This window comes from Stegostoma tigrinum, chromosome 2 (genome assembly GCF_030684315.1).
Source record: "Stegostoma tigrinum isolate sSteTig4 chromosome 2, sSteTig4.hap1, whole genome shotgun sequence".
Taxonomy (NCBI): Eukaryota; Metazoa; Chordata; class Chondrichthyes; order Orectolobiformes; family Stegostomatidae; genus Stegostoma; species Stegostoma tigrinum.
This window is the reverse complement of record NC_081355.1, coordinates 63,016,586-63,037,528: the sequence shown is the minus strand read 5'-3', so window position 1 is coordinate 63,037,528 and position 20,943 is coordinate 63,016,586. Positions and strand designations below refer to the sequence as shown.

General features: G+C 40.3%; 1 protein-coding gene across 2 annotated transcripts in view; it reads right to left on the bottom strand.

Moving 5' to 3' along the window:
* nek10 (NIMA-related kinase 10) overlaps window positions 1-20,943 on the bottom strand; it is a 239,310-nt gene that overhangs the window by 98,354 nt on the left and 120,013 nt on the right. For both annotated transcript variants that reach the window (XM_048523358.2, XM_048523368.2), the window contains exons 17-21: window positions 17,222-17,324; window positions 17,002-17,130; window positions 16,774-16,911; window positions 3,926-3,971; window positions 949-1,070 (exon numbers count right to left, since the gene is read on the bottom strand). In XM_048523358.2, the coding sequence (XP_048379315.1) occupies window positions 949-1,070; window positions 3,926-3,971; window positions 16,774-16,911; window positions 17,002-17,130; window positions 17,222-17,324 (538 nt within the window). The remainder of the gene's footprint in view (window positions 1-948; window positions 1,071-3,925; window positions 3,972-16,773; window positions 16,912-17,001; window positions 17,131-17,221; window positions 17,325-20,943) is intronic.

Genomic DNA, 20,943 nt, shown 5'->3' with positions numbered 1-20,943 from the left:
AGGTTTGGTAATGTAAAGTGAGGGGGTGAAATGACAAGCATTGCAAGGTGTAAGTGAATGTACAAATGTACTCACCTTGCCTGTCCTGACTGAGTTATTAAAGTGTTTGCAGCACTGAATTCTGAAGGATGGAAAAATGTACCTTCTGCTGACTTCCTTGATCATCTCCCAGCCTTTACTTCTGTTTGGCAGCAGTAGTTCTCTACTGCTCATTGCAGAGAAGTTAATCTTTCTTTGGTTCCTTTAATTACTGGTATTGAGATTTGCATCATATGGGTCCTCATCATGCTGCTGATGTACATTATCAATTTGGAAATAAACTTATATTATGGTGGCTGCATTAAAAAGCCACAGACTGATGCATTGAAATCACTTTGAGTTTTCAATGCAATTTTGAACTTTGCCTTGTCAACGTATCTCCAAATCAAAATCGGGACAAACATTTCAGGTCAATAACCATATCATTAGAACAGTTTTGATGAAAAATCACTTGAAAATTTAACTCTTTCTTTCTCCATTAAATGTTGCCAGACTTCCTAAGCATTTCCAGTATTTTTCATTTATAGATAACCTAACTAAGCAGCCTTGGCATGATTGAATGGTGTTTTTTAACCCAAAGTGTAAGTTCAGTGTCCAGCATATAGTACTTTAAATTTAAGTTAAAATTGTCAGGCTCCCCCAGCTGTCACTTGCAAATGTGATTGATTTGTGATAGCGGTAAATATTACCGTGTCATTATTGGTGAGAACAACTGAACATATTAGCGTAAATCTAAACTGCTAAGGAGGCTAAATACTATAAAAGCTACACACTGAATTGAATGTCCAAACCCACCATATTAGATTTAAATTTATTAGTTTTGACCATGTATAAACACTTTAGCTGACTAGGGTCTAATGAGCTGAAATTTCAGTTTTGCAGTGAATAAAGATTATTTATAATTCTTACTTGTATAAATATATTCCATATTCTTTCTTCTGTAAACTTTTGTTGCTTTTCTTTGAGAGAATTAAAGTGCTCACCAAGGGGTGCTCCTTCGATAAGTTCCATAACTATGTACAAACGATCATCTAAAAAGAGCAGTAAAATATGACAATACTTTTTTTGACTAAAACACTGAATTACCTTTAACTTACCCTCTGTAAAATCAAAATGACATGTAAAATCTTCTTCTCAGATACTGGTGAGAAAATTGTCAAAACAAAGGAAAATGAAAGAAAATATCAATAGCCAAGGCAAATTTGAAAATGTTGATTCCTACTGTAATTATCTTAAATTTAAGACCATAACATACAGGAGCAGAATTAGGCCATTTGCCTCTAAGTCTTGACTGTCCTACAATTTTGCCTAAGCTTATTGGACCATAACATAGAGGAGAAGAATTAACTCATTCAGTCTGTTGAGTCTGCTCAGCTATTCAATAACGGCTGATATGTTTCTCAACTCCATTCTTCCGGTTTCTCTTTATAACTCTTACCAATCTGGAACCTATCTATCTCTCTCTTAAATACACTCATGGCTTGGCCTACACAGCCCTCTGCAGCAATGAGTTCCACAGATTAACCACCCTCTGGCTGAAGAAATTCTTTTTCATTTCTGTTCTAAACTGTCATCTCTTCACTCTGAGGCTGTGCCCTCTGGTCCTAGTCTCTCTTACTAGTGGAAACATCATCTTGACATCCACTCCATCCAGGCCTCTCAGTATTCTGTAAGTTTCAGTCAGGGACCCTTCACCCTTCTAAACTCCATCAAGTACAGACTTAGAGTCCTCAACCACTCCTTATATGAGAAGCCCTTCACTCCTGGGGTCATTCATGTGACCTGCTCTGGATCCTGTCCAAGGCCAGTAAATCCTTCATTAGACACGGGGCCCAAAACTGTTCACAATATTCCAAGTGCGGTCTGACAAAAGCCTTATATGATCTCCATACATTTCTGCTCTTGTATTCTAGCCCTCTTGAAATTAATGCTAACATTGCATTTGTCATCCTAACTACCAACTGAACCTATATAGTAATCTTAAGACAATCCTGAACTAGGACTCCCAATTCATTTGTGTTTCAGATTTCTGAAGCTTTTTGCCATTTAGAAAACAGTCTATGCCTCTACTCTTTGTAGCAAAGTGTATAATCTCACACCCTCCCACATTCTGTTCCATCTGCCACTTCTTTGCCCACTCTGCTAGCCTAGCTAAGTCTTCCTGCAGCCTCTTCACTTCCTCAACACTACTTGTCCTTTTACCAAGCTTTTATGACATCTGCAAACTTAGTAACCATGTCCTCAGTTCCTTCGTCCAGACTGTTCATGTATAATCTGAATAGTTGTGATCCCAACACGTATCCCTGCGGAACTCTACTAGTCACTGGCTGCCACCCATTTATCCATATTCTTCGCCTTCTGTCAGTCAGCCAATCCTCTATCCATGCCAGTATCTCCCCCATAATACCATGGGCTAGTATTTAGCAGCCTCCTATTCAGCACCTTGTCAAAGGCCTTTTGGAAATCTAAATATATCAATTCCATTGGCACTCCCTTGAGTGACTTGTTGTTGCCTCCTCAGATTTTTAGGCATGACCTCCCATTGACAAAGCCGTGTTGACTCAGCCAGATTTTACCATGCACTTCTATGTACTCTGGAATCTCACCATTTAAAATGGACTCTAAGACTGACTAAATGACTGAGGTCAGGCTCACTGGCCTATAGTTTCCTGTTTTGTGTCTGTTCGCAAAAAAGACCCTGAGCCTGCCACTTCAACACACCACCCCATTTCCTGGCCAGCATTTCTGTCTCAAGCTTGTTGCTGTGCTGCAGCAAAACTCAGTGCAAGCTAGAAGAACAGCACCTCATTTTCCACTTGGGAACTCAACAGCCTTCTGGACTCAATATCAAGTGCAACAACTTTAAGCACTGAGCTCTCCCATGTCTTTGCCCCAACCACCATATACCAGCCCTGTTATCACATAGTCTGATATTACACACAACTCATTGTTAGCCACTAACAGTCTCCATTCATACTATTCACCCTCTTAGCCAGAACATTATCCATTCCTTTGCCTGTCTGTCTGTTCTTCTCTCTTTAAGCTCCATCCCACCTTATCATTTACTCCTTCCCCCTTCCCCCGACACTATCTTCTGCATATAAACTGACATTTTCCTAGCTATCATCAGTCCTGAGGAAAGGTGACTTGACCTGAAATGCTAACTCTGATATCTCTCCACAGATGCTGTCAGACCCACTGAGCTTTTCCAGCAATTTCTGTTTTAGTTTCTGATTTACAGCATCTGCAGTTCTTTCGGTTTTTACCATGTTAGAGGATGTGGGATGTGATTGTGAGTACCATTTGCCACTAGGTGGCAATATTTCATCTTAAACTCCAGAATTCTGAGGAACATATCTAACAGACATCCATGTCTGAAACAGGATGACTTTCTTATGTAATCTTTCTCTTCAAATCTGATTATATTGCTGTACAGTGTTTTAAAATTTATCCTTAATGCAGATTTATCTCACTTGAAAGCCTAGATTATTAGAAGAATTGTACAAACATGAGCTAAAATAGTAGATAATAAAATGTGAGGCTGGATGAACACAACAGGCCAAGCAGCATCTCAGGAGCACAAAAGCTGACGTTTCGGGCCTAGACCCTTCATCAGAGAGCTAAAATAGTAACAGTGCTGTTCATTATGTAACAAATAAAGTATATTGCAAACTTACATTGTGCAATTTACTAGGGTAACTGCCACCTTCAGTGTAACAAACTCTTAGGAATAAAGGCAGTATGATTCATTAATTATTTCAATTCAGATGCAAACGTGCAAACTGAATGCCTGGGTTTTGGGTATATTATAATGCAAAATTATCAATAGATAAATAAGTGCATTCTTATTACAGTCTTTTTGTCTTATAGGGAAAAATATACTTACTTTCTATAAAAGTCTTGTAATATTTCACTACATTTGGATGATGGAGCTGCAAAAGTAATATGTTGCATTAAAGGAAATTAAAATAAACTAGCTTGTAAATTGCTCTGTGCATCTTTGTTTTGCCATTGGCTTTGTCATAAACATCAAATGCAATGTTATTCTTAATAGTAAAACTATTAAAATGCAGATATTACAACATAATTTTATTGAAATAGATATTGACATTTTTACGTAACCAATGATGTACAAAAAAATTTCTGCGATTGACTTGTTTGTTTGCTTGTGTAATATTTGCTCTTAAGATCACCTGCCACTTAAAGAAGTTGATGGTGTTGGTTGAGGGTTCAATATTGTACAAAAAATCAGCTAACTCTTCAAATCATGCCTTCAGACCTTTTATGTTATGGATGCATCTGACCAAGTCGAAACACAAATGCAAGTATGACTGCTAATTTGAAGCTACTTTCAGATGCTACTCATTTGTCTCTGCTTGCTCATTGTTATAGTTCAGGCTCAGAAGCTCCCTACAGCAATCAAGAATAAGAAGAGGAATTTTGCAATAAAATAGCAGAAACCAGCTTTGAGATTGACATTGTACAATGTTCCAAGAAGAGCATACAGGATTTCTTTTCATTTGTGGGGATATGAACCTGGATGTGAGTTTGCTCGCTGAGCTGGAAGGTTAGTTTTCAGACGTTTCGTCACCATTCTAGGTAACATCACCAGTGAGCCTCGGACGAAGCGCTGGTGTTTTGTCCCGCTTTCTATTTATCTGTTTAGGTTTCCTTGGGTTGGTGATATCATTTCCTGTGTTGGTGATGTCATTTCCTGTTCTTTTTCTCAGGGGTTGGTAGATTGGCTCCAAATCAATGTGTTTGTTGATGGAGTTCCGGTTGGAATGCCATGCTTCTAGGAATTCTTGTGCGCGTCTCTGTTTGGCTTGTCCTAGGATGGATGTGTTGTCCCAATCAAAGTGGTGTCCTTCCTCATCTGTATGTAAGGATACGAGTGATAGTGGGTCATGTTGTTTTGTGGCTAGTTGATGTTCATGTATCCTGGTGGCTAGCTTTCTGCCTGTTTGTCCAATGTAGTGTTTGTCACAGTTTGTCAAAGTCCGATATCAGGGTTCTTAGCAGAGGCAGTAATGCAGAGACTCGAACAAACAGCTCTGCCAATCATCCAACCCAAACTTTGGGTCTGCTACGTGGATGACACCTTTGTCATCACCAAACAAAACAAATTAGAGGAAACCTTCAAGACCATCAATAATACCCTCAGTGGTAGAGGAAAACAACAACAAACTGCCATTCCTAGGTGTCACAGGAGAGCGAACAGCCAATGGGGAACTTCAAACCAGCGTCTACAGGAAAACAACACGTACGGACCAAATACTGAACTACACGAGCAACCATCCCAACACCCACAAACGAAGCTGCATTAGAACATTATTCCAACGAACCACCACACACTGCAGCACAGAGGAACTACGCAGAGCAGAGGAAAATCACCTATACAGCGTATTCAAAAAGAATGGGTACCCTATGAACACAGTCCGCCGATTCCTCAGCAACAAACTCAAACAAACAGACAAAATGGGCCCAGAAACAATGACCGCTCTTCCCTTCATCAAAGACATTTCCGAAATGACTGCCAGAGTACTCGGACCTCTTGGCATCAGGGTAGCCCACAAACCCACCAACACACTAAAACAGCAGCTAATGAACTTAAACGACCCTATACAGACAACAAGCAAAACAAACGTCATCTACAAAATACGTTGCAAGAACTGTGACAAACACTACATTGGACAAACAGGCAGAAAGCTAGCCACCAGGATACATGAACATCAACTAGCCACAAAACGACATGACCCACTATCACTTGTATCCTTACATACAGATGAGGAAGGACACCACTTTGATTGGGACAACACATCCATCCTAGGGCAAGCCAAACAGAGACATGCACGAGAATTCCTAGAAGCATGGCATTCCAACTGGAACTCCAACGACAAACACATTGATTTGGAGCCAATCTACCATCCTCTGAGAAAAAGAACAGGAAATGACATCACCAAACCAAGGAAACCTAACCAGATAAATAGAAAGCCGGACATAACACCAGCGCTTCGTCGGAGGCTCACTGTTGGTGTTACCTAGAATGGTGACGAAACGTCTGGGAACAAACCTTCCAGCTCAGCGAGCAAACTCACATCCAGAACCTCAACCTGAGCTACAAATCTTCTCAAAACTCGCTAGCACCTATGGGCGCAATACGATATGAACCTCACAGGCAAAAAGCAGCATTTATTGTCCATCCCTAATTGCCCTTGAAGGTGGTGATAAGCTATTGTTATGAATGCCTGCAGTACATCTGAGGCAGGTATATCCATGATGTTGTTAGGAAGAGAGATCCAGGTTTTTAAACAGTGACAATGAAGTAACAGTGATGTGGTTCTATGTCAAGATAGTGTGTAATTGGGAGGGAAACTTACGGGTGGAGATGTTCCTATGCATTTGCTCCCTTGTCCTTCTGGGTGGTAGTGGTCACAGGCATGTAAGGTGCTGTCAAAGGAGGTTTGGCAAGTAGCTGCACTGCATCTTGTAGATGGTACATGTTGCTGCCATTGCATGCCCACATTGAGAAAGTGAATGTTTAAGGTAGCGGATCAAGCAGGCTGTTTTGTTCTGGAATGTTCGAGCTTCTTAAGTGTGGCCAGAGCTGTGCTCATCCAGCCAGACTCCTGACTTGTGACCCCCTAAATGGTGGGCAAGCTTTAGTGAATCAGCAGGAAAGTTAGATGTTGCAGTGTTTCTAGCTTCTGAACTGCTCCAGTTAATAGTTTCTGGTTAATGGGAACTCCAGGATGATGATGGTTGGGAATTTAACTATAATAATGCTGTTAAATGCCATGGGGAGTTGAACAGATGTCCTTGTTGGAGATGTTTCAACAGATTTTCTTGTTGCTTCCACAAATGTCGTTTCCCACTCATTAGATCAAGCTTGACTATCTTGCAAGTCTTGCTTCATATGCACATAGACTGTTTCAGTAGCTGGAGTATTGACATTGATTCTGAACATTGTGCAATTATGCTTCATCTCATACTTTTAAGGGTTAAATTTAATCTGCCTCTGATTTGCCCATCTGACCAAACTGTTCATATCCACCTACAATTTAAGATCTTCTTCCTCATTGTCAATCACCCATCCAATCTTTGTGTCATTCGCAAACTTACTTGTCACTACTCCACCCCACATTCTCACCAACATTGTTTATATATATAACAAATAATAAGACTCCTAGCACTAATCCCTGTCGTATGCCACTGGACACTGGCTTCCAGTCATACAAACATCCTTCTAATGCCACTCTCTGTTGCCTGCCATTAAGCCAATCTTGGATCCAATTTGCCAAGTTACCCTGGCTCTCATGTGCTTTTACTTTCTTCATCAGTCTCCCACATGGGACCTTGTCAAAGACCTTGATGAAATCCGTACAAATTGCATAAACTGTACTCCCTCATCTACACTTGGTTACTTCCTCTCAAAATTCAACATGATTTGTTAGGCATGACCTCTCTCTGTCAAAGCCATGTTGACTATTCCTGATCAAACCTTGTCTCTCTAAATAGGGATTAGTTCTCTCCTTCAGAATTTTCCCTAATAGTTTCCCTTCCTCTGGTGAGAGAGTCATTGGTTTGTAATTCCCTAGTTTATCTTTAAATCACCTTCTTGAAAAGTGAAACCACATGAGATGTCCTAAAGTCCTCTGGCATCTTGCCTGTGGCCAGAGAGAAATTAAAAATTTGGATCCGCGCCCCACATCCCACAGCAGCCTGGGATATAACTCATCCAGAACTGGGGATTCATCTACTTTTAAGCCTGCCACAACCACCAACACCTTTTCACTCCCTATATGAATCTGCACAAGAACCTCACTGGCCAGCTTCCTGAATTCTATACCTACATTAGCCTTCGCCTATGTGAAGACAGATGTGAAATTAACATTTAACATTCTAAACAAATACTTATGTTGGTGTCTCAGGGAAGGGAGTGTCGAATTTCTAAGCCAGGTTGCTATTAAAAAGGAAGAGGTGTTGTGCATCTTCAAAAGTATTAAGTTAGATATGTCCCTGACTCCTGATGGAATCGATCCCAGAATACTGAGTGAGGAAAGAGAACAAATTACTGGAGCATTTACAGACATCTTTGTATCCTCATTGGCCATAGGTTAGGTCTCAGAGGACTGGAGAATAGCCAATGTTGTCCCATTGTTTAAGAAATGTAGCATGGATAATCCAGGAAATTACAGGCTTGTGAGCCTCATGTGAATGGTAGGGAAATTATTGGAAAAGATTCCGAGGGACAAGATCCATACACATTTAGAAGCAAATGGACTTATTAGAGACATTTTGTGCAGGGCAGGTCATATCTCACTAATTTGATCAAGACTTTTAAGGACGTGATGAAGATGGTTGATTTGGGAAAAGTGGTTGATGTGTCTACATGGACTTCAGTAAAGCCTTTGTCGAGGTCCCTCACAGCAGACTGATACAAAAGGTGAAATCACATGGTTTCAGGGGTGAGCTGGAAAGATGGACACAGAACCGGCTTCATCATCCGAGAGAGGGTGGTGGTGGAAGAATGCTTTTCAGAATGAAGGGTTGTGAATAGTAGTGTTCCACAGAGATCAGTGCTGGCACCTCTGCTGTTTGTGCTATACATAAATGATTTGGAGGAAAATGTAGCTGGTCGAATTCATAAGTTTGTAGAAGATACTAAGGCTAGTGGAGTTGTGGGTAGTGTGGAGGATTGTCAGAGAATACAGCAAGATATAGATCAGTTGGAGGCATGGGCTGAAAATTACAGGTGCAGTTTAATCCTGGACAAATGTGAGGTGCTGCATTTTGGAATGTGAAGTACATGTGGAAATTATGCAATGAATGGCAGAACTTTTAGGAGTATTGATATGCAGTGGGTTCTGGGTGTGCTGGTCCACAGATCACTGAAAGTGGCAGTGCAGGTAAATAAGACAGTGAAAAAGGGCTATCGCACGCTTACCTTCACTGGAAGGGGCATTCAGTGTAAGGATAGGCAAGTTATGCTGCAGCTTTACAGAACTGTAATTAAGCCGCGCTTGGAATATTGTGAGCAATTCCGGTCACTACAGGATGTGGATGTCTGGAGGAGGATACAGAAAAGATTTACTGGATATCGCCTGGTGTGGGGGATTTTAGCTATTTAGAAAGGTTGGATAGACTGGGATTGTTTTCACTAGATTACAGGAGGTTGAGGAGTGACCTGTTAGAAGTTTATAAGATTGCGAATGGCATGGATAGAGTGGAAATTATGAGGCAATTTCCCACAAAATGTTTGAAAGAGATGTGCGTGGCAAGGTTTTCACACAAAGGGTGCTGAGTGCCTGGAACGCACTAGCAGAGGAAGCGGTGGAAGCAGACACAACAGCAGCATTCAAAAAACACCTGGACAAACACGTGAATAGGAGGGGAATAGAGGGACACGGATTCTGTTTGTGAAGACAGTGTTAGCATGGAAAGGCAAAATTTGTCAGCACAGGTTTGGGGGGCTGAAGGGCCTGTTCCTGTGCTCACTGTTCCATGTTCTTCTTTGTTTATATTCTACCAATGTCTTCTTGATACGTGCACAATTTCCCCCTTGATTCCTATTAAGCCCTATTCTTTCCGTTTATTCTCTTTCCTTGATATACTTGTAGAATACCTTCACCCTGGTCTTGCCTAACAGTGTTTCTTTATGCTTCCTCTTTGCTCTCCTAATTGTTTTCTTTAGTTTCCCCCTGGGCATACTAAACTCCACTAGGGCCTTCATTAATTTGCTTCCTTTGTAACTTGTATACACCTTTTTTTTCCCATTTTTATCCAGTTCTGAACATTTATAGACATCCAGGGTTCTCTGGGCTTGTTGCTCTTACATTTCACCCCAAAGAGAACATTTTGGGCCTGTACTCTCCCCATTTACATTTTGAATGTCCCCCACTTCTCTGTTCCAGGTTCACTTTGGCCAGATCCTGTCTTATTTTAATAAAGTCTGTCTTTCTCCAAACCGAAGGTCTCTTTTGCAGACCATATTTTTCCTTTTCCATAATAAACTTAAAACATCAGTAAAATGTTCTCCCACTGCCACCTCAAACACCTGCCTGACTTCGCTCTTCAGTATTAGGTCCAGCACTACACGGTTCCTTGTCAGACCTTCTACATTTTAATATAAAAAGCTCTCCTGAATACATTTCAAGAAATCTGCTCTCTAAATGCTTTAAACTATGATCACCCCAAATAAAGTTAGGTAAATTTAAATTCTCTAATAAAGTTATCCTTTTATTGTTTTTACATGCCAAAGTGTATTGTCAACATATATGCTCCTCAGTTCCCCAGACTATTTGGGGGGCTTATAATAACTTTTAACAGTATGACTTTTTATTCCTAACCTCTTCCCACAAAGTACTCCCATTTGAGGACTCTTCTAAGGTATTGTCCCCTCTTACAGCATAACTGACTCCGTAACTAATAATGCAACGCCACCTCCTCTTTTATATGCTCCCCTGTCCTGCCTGAAGGTCCTGTACCTTGGAGATTGAGTTGCCAGTCCTTCCCCTCCCTCCACCATATCTCCGTGATGGCAACAATGTAATTCTACATGTCAGTCACAGTTTACTCTCATCTGTGTTGCCTATAATACTCTTAGCATTATAGTAGAGGCCATCCAACCTTGTCTTACATCCTTGAGACTCAATATGACTGAACTCCTTCTGCTGGGTTCCTTTTCTAAGGTATTCTGTGTCACTCCTGAACTGATACACTGTACCCTCTGCTCCCATCTAACTAGTTGAACTCCTCCCAACAGCATTAGCCAAAATCTTCCCACAAGGATGTTGGTCCTGTTCTGGTTGAGGTGCATACTGTCCCGTTTGTAGTGATACAGGAACCTAATACTTTCCTTCCTCCACCAACTCTTGAGCTACATATTCATCTGCCTTCTTCTCCTATTTCTGTACTCACCAGTATGTGGAACTGGGGGTAATTCAGAGATTACAACCTTTGAGGTCCTGCTTTTTAATCTTCTGCCTTGCAACCTAAACTCTTGATGCAAAATTTCACTCCTCATTCTACCTTATATCAATTTGTACCATGATCTCTGCCTCATCACCCTCCCCCTTCAGGATGTCCTGCAAATGCTCAGTGACATCCTTGACCTTGTCATGAGGGAAGAAACATACCGTCCTGGAGAACCCTATGACAGCGTCCACTCCCTCACCCTCTGACAGTGCCGCGCTCCCTCACCGTCCAACAGCCCATGAATTCCCCTGACTAATAAATTCCCTATTACTATCATTCCGCTTTTCTTCTTACCCCCATCCTGTATGGTCAATCCCCTTATGGTGCCAGAAGTCTCACTCTATCTGCACTCCCCTAAGGGGCCAGCAGTCTCATGAGCTTCCAAAAGGGAAAACCAATTTATGAGTGGGACCCCAGGGAATGGTTCCCCTCCCTTCTTTCATTCAATCCCTTGATCTGTGATATGACAACCTCAGTGTCTCCACCATCCACTTGAGTTCTGAAACCTGGCATTTTCTGCTTTGTTTTTGTCTCATGATTCTTAAATGTGCTCAAGCAAATCCTTGGAACTGTTATTGAAACAAATTCACTCTAAAATATTTTAGAAGAGAAACACTCACCAAAGCTACTATAAATTTGAACCAAAGACACACTGGAAATATAAAACAATTTAACACTATTATGGGAAAGCAGCCTATCAAGAGAGACTATCAGGATTTGTTGGATGGCATCAGCAGGTACAAACTTCACAAAAGCCCCTTGATTTAGATGTAAACTCTAAATAACATGTCAAAATAATGACTTTTTCTTTCAGGTAGCCAAGGATGTCCAAAACCAACATGTTATTGGGTGTAAGAGAATACAAGGTGTACAGCTAGATGAAGCAGCATCAGAGGAGCAGGAAAGCTGACATTTCAGGTCTGGACCCTTCTTCAGTCAGGGTGTACTTTGTCAAGTTGCAGAAGTGCAGAATTTCTTTTTTTTTTGACCTGAAAAATGCCCAAAACTCCATCTTCCTGTCTTCAAACTCAGTATCAAAAATATCTACTCTCTTGTTTTACCTTGCTAAATAAAATCTAATATTTTACTTTTCACTTTCTTAGGGCAGCCCCTGCAATCAAGGATAATTTGTCAGTGTTCTGGGATTATGGGTCCAAGTGATTAAACTGGCCAAAGCTGAATCTGTACACCCTGCCACAAGTGGAGCTGGTTGTGCTTCATGAGGTGGGTGGCTGGTGTGCTTGGTTGTTACATTTGGCCTTCACCAGGGCCTGTCAAAGATGCTCAAAATGGTTGCCACCTTTGTGGATGCTTCTTCTCCAGTATGGGTGGTTTTGAGCAAGAGTTTCCCATGAGTTGTTGGGGTGTTACAATTTTTCAAGGAAGCTTTGAGGATGTCCCTGAAGCTCTTCTTCTGCCTTTCTGATAACCACTTAACATGACAAAGTTCAGAATAGAGAGCTAATTTTACGAGTTTTGTGTTAGGCATGCTCAACTGATAGAGTGTAACTAGTCCCTTGATGCTGGTGATATTGGCCTGAGAGAGGAAGGACACTGATATTGGAACACCTATGCTGCCATTGGATTTTCAGAAAATTGCAGAGGCATCACTGTGATATTTCTCTTGGGATTTGAGGTGTCCGCTATACGTTGTTCACATCTCTGATACATACAGTTTGCCCTATAGACTATGAGCTTGGCATGGATGTGAGGTCTTTTCAATCAAATTCTCTAGTCCTCAGATAGCCAAAGGTTGCACTGGCGCATTAGAGATTAAGTTGAATTTCATTGTTGATGTCTGTTCTCGCTGAAATAAGAGTCCCACAGTATAGCTTTTATGCTCCTGAGATGCTGCTTGGCCTGCTGTGTTCATCCAGCCTCACATTTTATCATCTTGGAATTCTCCAGCATCTGCAGTTCCCATTATCTCGGCAACTGATCCATGTTGTTCAGTGGTTCAGATTTGGAGTGGGAAGACAATGTTGCACAGCAGGCTTGATTTTTGTCTTCTGAATATTTAACTTTAAGCCCATTGTCTTGTATGGCTCCATAACTGCACTGATAATAATTTGCAGCTCAGCCACCCATTCACCTCAAATAAAAGCATTCTCTGTGTACTGTAACTTGATGTCCGAAGTTTGGGGTGGTCTTGATTCTAGACTTGAAATAGTGCAGGCTGAGTACTTTCCCACTTGATCTGTATGGAGGGCCATCCAGAGTGAAGCTTCATGGGAATGGGGTGAAGTCTCCTAGACGAGGATAATGAAAAAAAGCATTGTTGCAATGACGGGGATGGCCTGTAGTAGTTCTGTTGGTGAGGATCACCATGCAACAGTTGGAGAATGCCAGCAGACAAATTTAAGGGTACTCAATAAACCCTCTCAGTTGACAGTTAAGGTTAATCATTATGATTAAAGAAAGTAATGTATTGAGGTTGCTGGTGCTTTCTGCACTTTTCTCAAGACTTGGCTTGCTGTGAAGATTATATCTATTGTTCCTCTGAATGGACAGAATCTGCATTGTTACTCTGGGAGCAGAGCTGATTGAGAAGGATTCTTGAAATAATCTTCCCTGTGGTGGATGGCAAGGAGTGATATCGCAATCAGTCTTAAGTGCTTTCTTGAGATTAGTCATAATTACAGTCTCGTGGAGATCATCTAGCTTACTCTGCACCATCCAGATGAGGGAGATGCATTCATGTATTATGCCAAGTATGGTCCTCCTTATTTCAGCATTTCAGTGTTTATTCCAACAATGTTGGTGACCTTGTTAGTTCTTAGCTATCAAATGGGCCTTTGCAACTTTCAGGCTGAGGTTGTGCTGAGATAGTTTGGGTCAGCATATTGTGGAATGAAACTAAGGGGACTCATATCAAGGCCTGGGTTTAGTTCGAGAAGATCCTCAAAGTACTGCCTACAGCACTAACTGCCTACTCATCCTTAATTAGTGCCATTCTTCTTAGCTCACGGTACGGTTGGTCCTTGGGTGTTTTGGCCATCATGGTCATAAATGCACTGACTGATCCATGAACACCGTGGGAGTTGGCAAGTTGCTGAATTTCTTGAGGTTTTCCCAGCCAACATCTGTTCTGATGGCCATGAGATTTTGTTGAACTGCATCTTTCAGTGGTATGTAGATCTGGTTCCTTTCCCTTTATGTTTAGTGGTGTTTCCCATTCATAAGCATTGCATGTGTGTGATTTCCTGTATTTCCAGATTGTTATTGGACCAGGTTGAAGGAGATGGCAGAATGGATTAGGCAATGGTGGGTCCAGAAGTCAACAGGTTTTGATAACAATGAGGACATTCTTGCAGTCACTTGTTTGTACTAATGATGTAGTGAAGGAGGTGACAATGTCTGAAGCAAGGGTGTTGCTATAAGGTCTTGTATTTGTGTCTCTAAGATGAAAGGGTGTTCAATATGAACAGACTATGTTCAAGAAAATATACTCACATCCACCAATCCACCCAGCCCTGCTTGATGAGCATCTCATATACCAACTAAATATTCATTCCCTCCTCTGACCTGATAAAATGCATCCCAGGATGCAATGGGAAGTTAGGGAAGAAACTACAGGCCCCTAGCAAAGATATTCGCCTCATCTATAGCCATGGATGAGGTGCCATAGGATTGGAGGGTGGCTAATGTTGTGCCTTTATTTAAGAAAGATTGTAAAGAAAAGCCTGGGATTGATAAATGCGTGAGACTGGCATTGGTGTTGTGTAATTTGTGGAACGGATTCTGAGAGATAGGCTTTAAATATATTTGAAGAAGCAGGGACTGATTTGGAATAATCAGCATGGCTTGTGTGTGGGAAATCATGTCTCACAAACTTGATAGAGATTTTTGAGGAAGTAATCAAAAAGATTGATTAATCTGTTGGTGAGGATCGCCATGCAACAGATAGAGGATGCCAGCAGTCAAATTTTAGGGTACTCCATAAACCCTCTCAGTTGACAGTTAAATTTTATCATTATGATTAAAGAAAGTAAGGTATTGAGGTTGCTGGTGCTTTCTACATGGACTTTAGTAAAGCCTTTGACAAAGTTCTACATGGTAGATTAATTAGTAAAGTTATATCACAAGGATTCAGGGTGATCTTGCCAATTGGATACAAAATTCGTTTGATGGCGGAGACATGGCGTAGTGGTAGAGGGTTATTTTTCAGACTGGAGGCCTTGGCCAGTAGTGTTCCATAGGTATCATTTCTGCGTCCATTTTTGTTTGTCATTTATATAAACAGTTTGGATGAAAATTTGGATGGCATGGTTAGTCAGTTTGTGGATGACACCAAAATTGGTGGTATAGTTGACAGTAAAGGTTACAAAGGAATCTTGATCAGTTGGGCCAATAGGCTGAGGAGTGGCAGATGGGGTTTAATTTGGATAAATGCAAGGTATTATATTTTGGTAAAACAAGGGCAAGACCTTTACAGTTAATGGCGGGGCCCGGGGTAGTGTGGTCAAACAGAGAGACCTATGGGTTCAGAAAAATAGTTTCCTGAAATTTGCAAACAAGCAGATAGGGTGGTTAAGAAGGCATTTAACATGCTCACTTTCATTATGCACAACATTGAGTATAGAAGTTGGAGTGTCATGCTGGGATTGTACAGAACGTTAGTGATGCCATGTTTGGAGTACTGTGCTCAGTTCTGGTCGTCCTGCTAAAGAAAGGATATTGTTAAATTGGAGTGGGTGCAGAAAAGATTTGCCATGATGTTGCTAGGACTGGAGGGTTTAAGTTATAAGGAAGGTTGGATAGGCTGAGACTTTCTGGGGGGTGATTTTATAGAGGTTTATAAAATCATGAAGGATTCAGATAAGGTGAATAACAAAGATTCTTTTTTCCAGAGTAGGGAAATTCAAAACTAGGGTGCATATTTTTAAGGTGAGAGGAGAAAGATTTAAAAGCAACCTGAGGGGTAATCTTTTCATACAGATGGTGGTAGATATGCGGAATGAACTGCCAGAAGAAGTGGTAGGTAGATGTACAGTTACAATATTTAAAAGACATTTGGACAGGTACATGAATAGCAAAGGTTTAGAGGAATATGGGCCAAATCCAGGCATGTGGAACAAGTTTAGTTTGGAAATTTGGTCAGTATGGACGAGTTGGACCAAAGGTTCTGTTTCCATGCTGTGTAACTCTATGGCTCTATATTGAATTTCATGACAACAGTGCATGCCATCTTTAAGGTGCTCATCGATATTTGTTTGACAGTGCGTCCCAATCTGTTATCTCTACCACATAAAAGGATAATGGTAGAGGGCAATGAGACAAATATTTACAGATTCTAATGTATGTCAAATACAGCCTGACTTGAACCTATCATACTATTCTTTCATTATTGCTGGTAAAAATTCTGAAACTCCCTACATAAGTAGTATTTTGGGTGTAACTTTACCACATGGACTGCAACAGGTCACAAAGTAGGCTCACAACCCCAACTCAATGACAACTAGTCACTGGCAGTAATGTCATCAACATCCACATCCCAGAAATGAATGATATAAGATTAATATTTTAAATGTATGCAACAAAATTTGTTCCTTTCACTTGTACGATAATTTAACTGGTGTAGTTCTGCATGCATCAATGCATTCTTACTGGAAACTGCCCCAAAATGAACTACAGACATTCTTGAATTATTATAAACACACAGTTCATTCAAAAAGGTTAATAATTTTGCAATGTACTGTACATATGAGACAAGAGCAGTCATTGTATTTTTTCTCAGAAAGGACAAATAAAATGCACCTGTTCTCTAATTATTGTGAGTTCAGACACAATTTTCTCTACACTGCTGTCACGGTCTTTTTTGTCTTTTCCAAAAGCTGGGTTGTGCAAATTAATTTCTTTCATCGCTAGCAGATTCTGTCCACTGTATTTCCTAACCTGTAGATTCAAGAAAAGATCTAAAATATACATTTAACCTGTCTGTTGTAGAAAGCTAACAAAACATTACAATACAAAAGAATGACTTACCTTACAGACATTACCAAATGCTCCACTCCCAAGATAGTCTAAAATGGCATAATTACCAATAAATTTTGTTGGGGCTTTATTTTGATTAACTCCTTCTATATTTTCAGTGATTTGTTTTAGTTCATCAGTCTAGATATAAAATTGTAATACAAGTTACAAATGTTCAATGAAAAAAGAGAACTTTGAAAATATATTTGTTGAATTAGAGTTCTTCACTTACAGTTAAAGAGTTTAACTTAATGACCAAGTTTTCATATGCATGGATATCACGGGCATAATGTCCAACATCAATGAACATCTCAAACATGTCAGGAGGAAATAATCTGCATTTAAGAAATCTCAGCGTCAGTAAGTCACAAAAATTTTGACATTAAACGATAGACACAAATTTATAGGACCAGAAAAGTAAGTACAATTCTTCTGCACTCAGTTAATTCCATGAAGGTATTCATGTACAGAAGCATAAAAAAGGAGCAGGAACAGGTATTTTGGCCCTTCGAGGCTGTTCCATCATTCAATATGATCATCTAACACAGTGCCTTGTTCCCACTTTCTGCCCATTCTCTTCAATCGCTTTAGCCCAAAAACTATACCAAACACTTTCTTGAAAATATTCAAAGTTTTGGCCTGAACCACCTTCTGTGGCACAGAATTCCACAGGCCCACCACTTTCTGGGTGAAGAAATTTCTCCTCATTTCAGCCATAAAAGACCTACCCTGTATCCTTAAGTTATGTCCCCAGGTTTTTGAAACCCTGGTTATTGGGAACATCCCTCTTATATTTATCCTGTCCTGTTAGAATAATATAGGTTTCTATAAGATCCCCCTCAGTCTTCTAAACTCCGATGTAATCATTCCTATCTGATCCAATTTCTTTTTATACATCAAGTCCTACCATCCCAGGAATTTATCTAATAAACCTTTGTTGTACTACCTCCACAGTCAGAACATCCCTTCCTCAGATAAAGATACCAAAACTGAATTCAGTACTCCAGGTGTGGTCTCACTGAAGCCCTGCAGAATTACAACAAGAAATTCCATTCTTGTTCTCAAATTCTCTTGTTACAAAGGCCAAAATACCATTTGCCTTCTTCAACACCTGTTACACCTATTGCTTACTTTCAGCATTGGGTATATAAGGACACCAGGTCTTGTGCCTTTCCATTTCCCATCTACAGCATTCTGATAATAATCTTCCTTCCTGACTTTGCTACCAAAGTGGATAAACTCACACCTATTCATGTTACATTTCATCTGCCATGCATTTGTTCACTTTCAGCTTTTCCAGATCATTTAAAACATCTGTGCATGCTCCTCACAGCTCTCTTTCCCATCCAGCTTTGTTTCATCAGCAAACTTGGAGGCATTATATTTAGTTCCTTCATTTAAATCTTTAATACATATTGTGCTTAGCGGAGGTTTAAATACTGACATTTACAGTACTCCACTCATCTCTGTCTGCCATGCAGAAAAGGACCTGTATTCCTATTATGTTTCCTGTCTGCCAACCAGTTCTTTATACAAGCTAGCACAGTACCCCCAACCCCATGTGCTTAATTTTATATGCCAATTCTTATGTGGGACCTTACCAAAAGTCTTCCAAAAATCCAAGTAAACCATATCCATTGGTTCCCCCTTATCAACTTTACTGGATACATCGTTGTAAAATTCTATTGGATTTAGCAAGCATGATTTTCTTCTCATAAATCCATGCTGACTCTGTCCAATTCTGTCACAGTTGTCCAAGTGGTCTGCCATTAGTTCTTTGATAATAGACTGTAGCATTTTCCCCACTAACAATGTCAGGCTAACTAGCTTATAATTCCCTGTTTTCTCTCAAAGGTCTTTTTTAAATAGTGAGATTGTATTAGCAACCCTTCAATCCATAGGAACTGTCCCACAATCTACAGAGTCTTGAAAGATGATTGCCAATACATCTACTTTTTCTTGGGCTACTTCCTATAGTAATCTGGATGTAGATTATCAGGATCAGCATATTTATCAGCCTTTTATCCCACCAATTACCATTTCCCTACTCATACTAATTTCCCTCAGCTTTTCTCTCTCGCTGGACCCTGAGTTCCCACATTTTTGAGACATTACCTGTGTCCTCCTTTGCAAGGAAAGAATCAAAATATGTATTTAGTTGTCATTTCTTTGTTCCCCATCGTAACTTGCCCTGTTGCTGATTGTAAAGGACCTATTTTTGGCTCCACTAATCTTTTTCTCTTTATATAGGCATAGAAGCTTTTACAATCAGTTTGTAAGTTCTCTGCATGCTTACTCTCAAACACTACTTTCCCCTCTAATTCAAGCCTTGTGTCGTCCTTTGCTGAAATCTAAACTGCTCCAAATCCTCAGGTCTACCGCTGTTTTTGGCCAATTTTATTAGCCTGGATCTCATATTATCCATAATATCCCTTGATAGCAATGATTGCGTCATCTTCCATGTTTAATTTTTGTGCCAGACAGAAACGAAAAATTATTGCAGTCCATCCATGAGCTCTTCAAATATTCTATCCATCATCATCCTTTTAAGTTGCATCCCCCATAGCCACATCACAATTGTAGTTTCCTTTATTTAGATTCAGGATCCTAGTCTCAAAATCAGTGTCACACTCTACCTGAATAAAGAATTCTACCAAATTATGGTCACTCTTTCACAAGGGACCTCATGCACTAGATTGCCAATATATCATTAGACATGAAAAATTCTTGAGTAAGGACTGTGTCTCTCTACTTTGTTTTTTTTAACTGGGGACAGAAATGAGAAAGAACTGTTTTCAAAAAGAGTATTGAAATGAGTGGCTGCTGTTTTGAAAACAAGTGACTTGATGCTCATAGCAGACATTGTAATCAATTGCTTGAACAAGCAGTGATTGAAGTTCAGACAATCTGAAGCCAAGCAGCTCATGTTGGCAACAAAAGTTGACTGATCTCTGGACTAGTGACAGTTATCAATGACAGAAGCCATTTGCTTGCTAACAACTGTCTGATTGGTTTGTGAGTAGCTGAGCAATTTAGAGCTGGAAACAAGTTACAGAGACAGTAAGAAGGAGAAAAGTAAATGTACAAATCAGTTCCCATTTCAGAAGCTGCCTGTTCCCTGAAGTCAAAAACTTAGTTTGAATCTGGAAGAAAACGAATAACCTTTCCTAAAGTAGTCACTGCAAGCTGTATCTTTTGAATTGATAAATCAGAGCCATATTCAAACTGTATCAGCTGCTCTGTACTTCTCACAAGACAGTGGAAGCAATCAGAAAAAAGACATCTAAACATCATCCAGCTCCACACCTTGTTATCTCTGATTCTCCAGCATCTGCAGTTCCTACTATCTCTAAACAACAAAGCGTCTGGCTAGTTGAAAAAGGATCATTGAAACACCAGAACTGGGAAGCAAAGACCACTGAACTGACTGTAGAGCTGGATGAACACAGCAGGCCAAGCAGCATCTCAGGAGCACAAAAACTGACGTTTCGGGCCTAGACCCTTCATCCTGAGATGCTGCTTGGCCTGCTGTGTTCATCCAGCTCCATACTTTGTCATCTCAGATTCTTCAGCATCTGCAGTTCCCATTACCTCTCTCACCACTGAACTGACTTCCCAGTTTTGCTATCTCTACCAATAATCTATATTCTCCCTTTGCTTGCTCGTGTGTGTGTGTGTGTGTGTGTGTGTGTGTGTGTGTGTGTTTGTGTGTGTGTGTGTGTGGTGTGTGTGTATGCACATGTGTGGTGTGTGTGTGTGTGTGTGTGTGTGTATGCGCGTGTGTGCGTGTGCCTGTGCACATGTGTGTGTAAAAAAAAGGAGACTTTATTAGGGTTTAGAGTGTTAGTAGTGTTGTATGCCAACAATTTGTATCTGTTTATTTGTAACTGTAGTCAAAATGCTTGTAATAAATTTATTTCTAATAAATTATAATCTGGTCCGTGCCTTCTATCA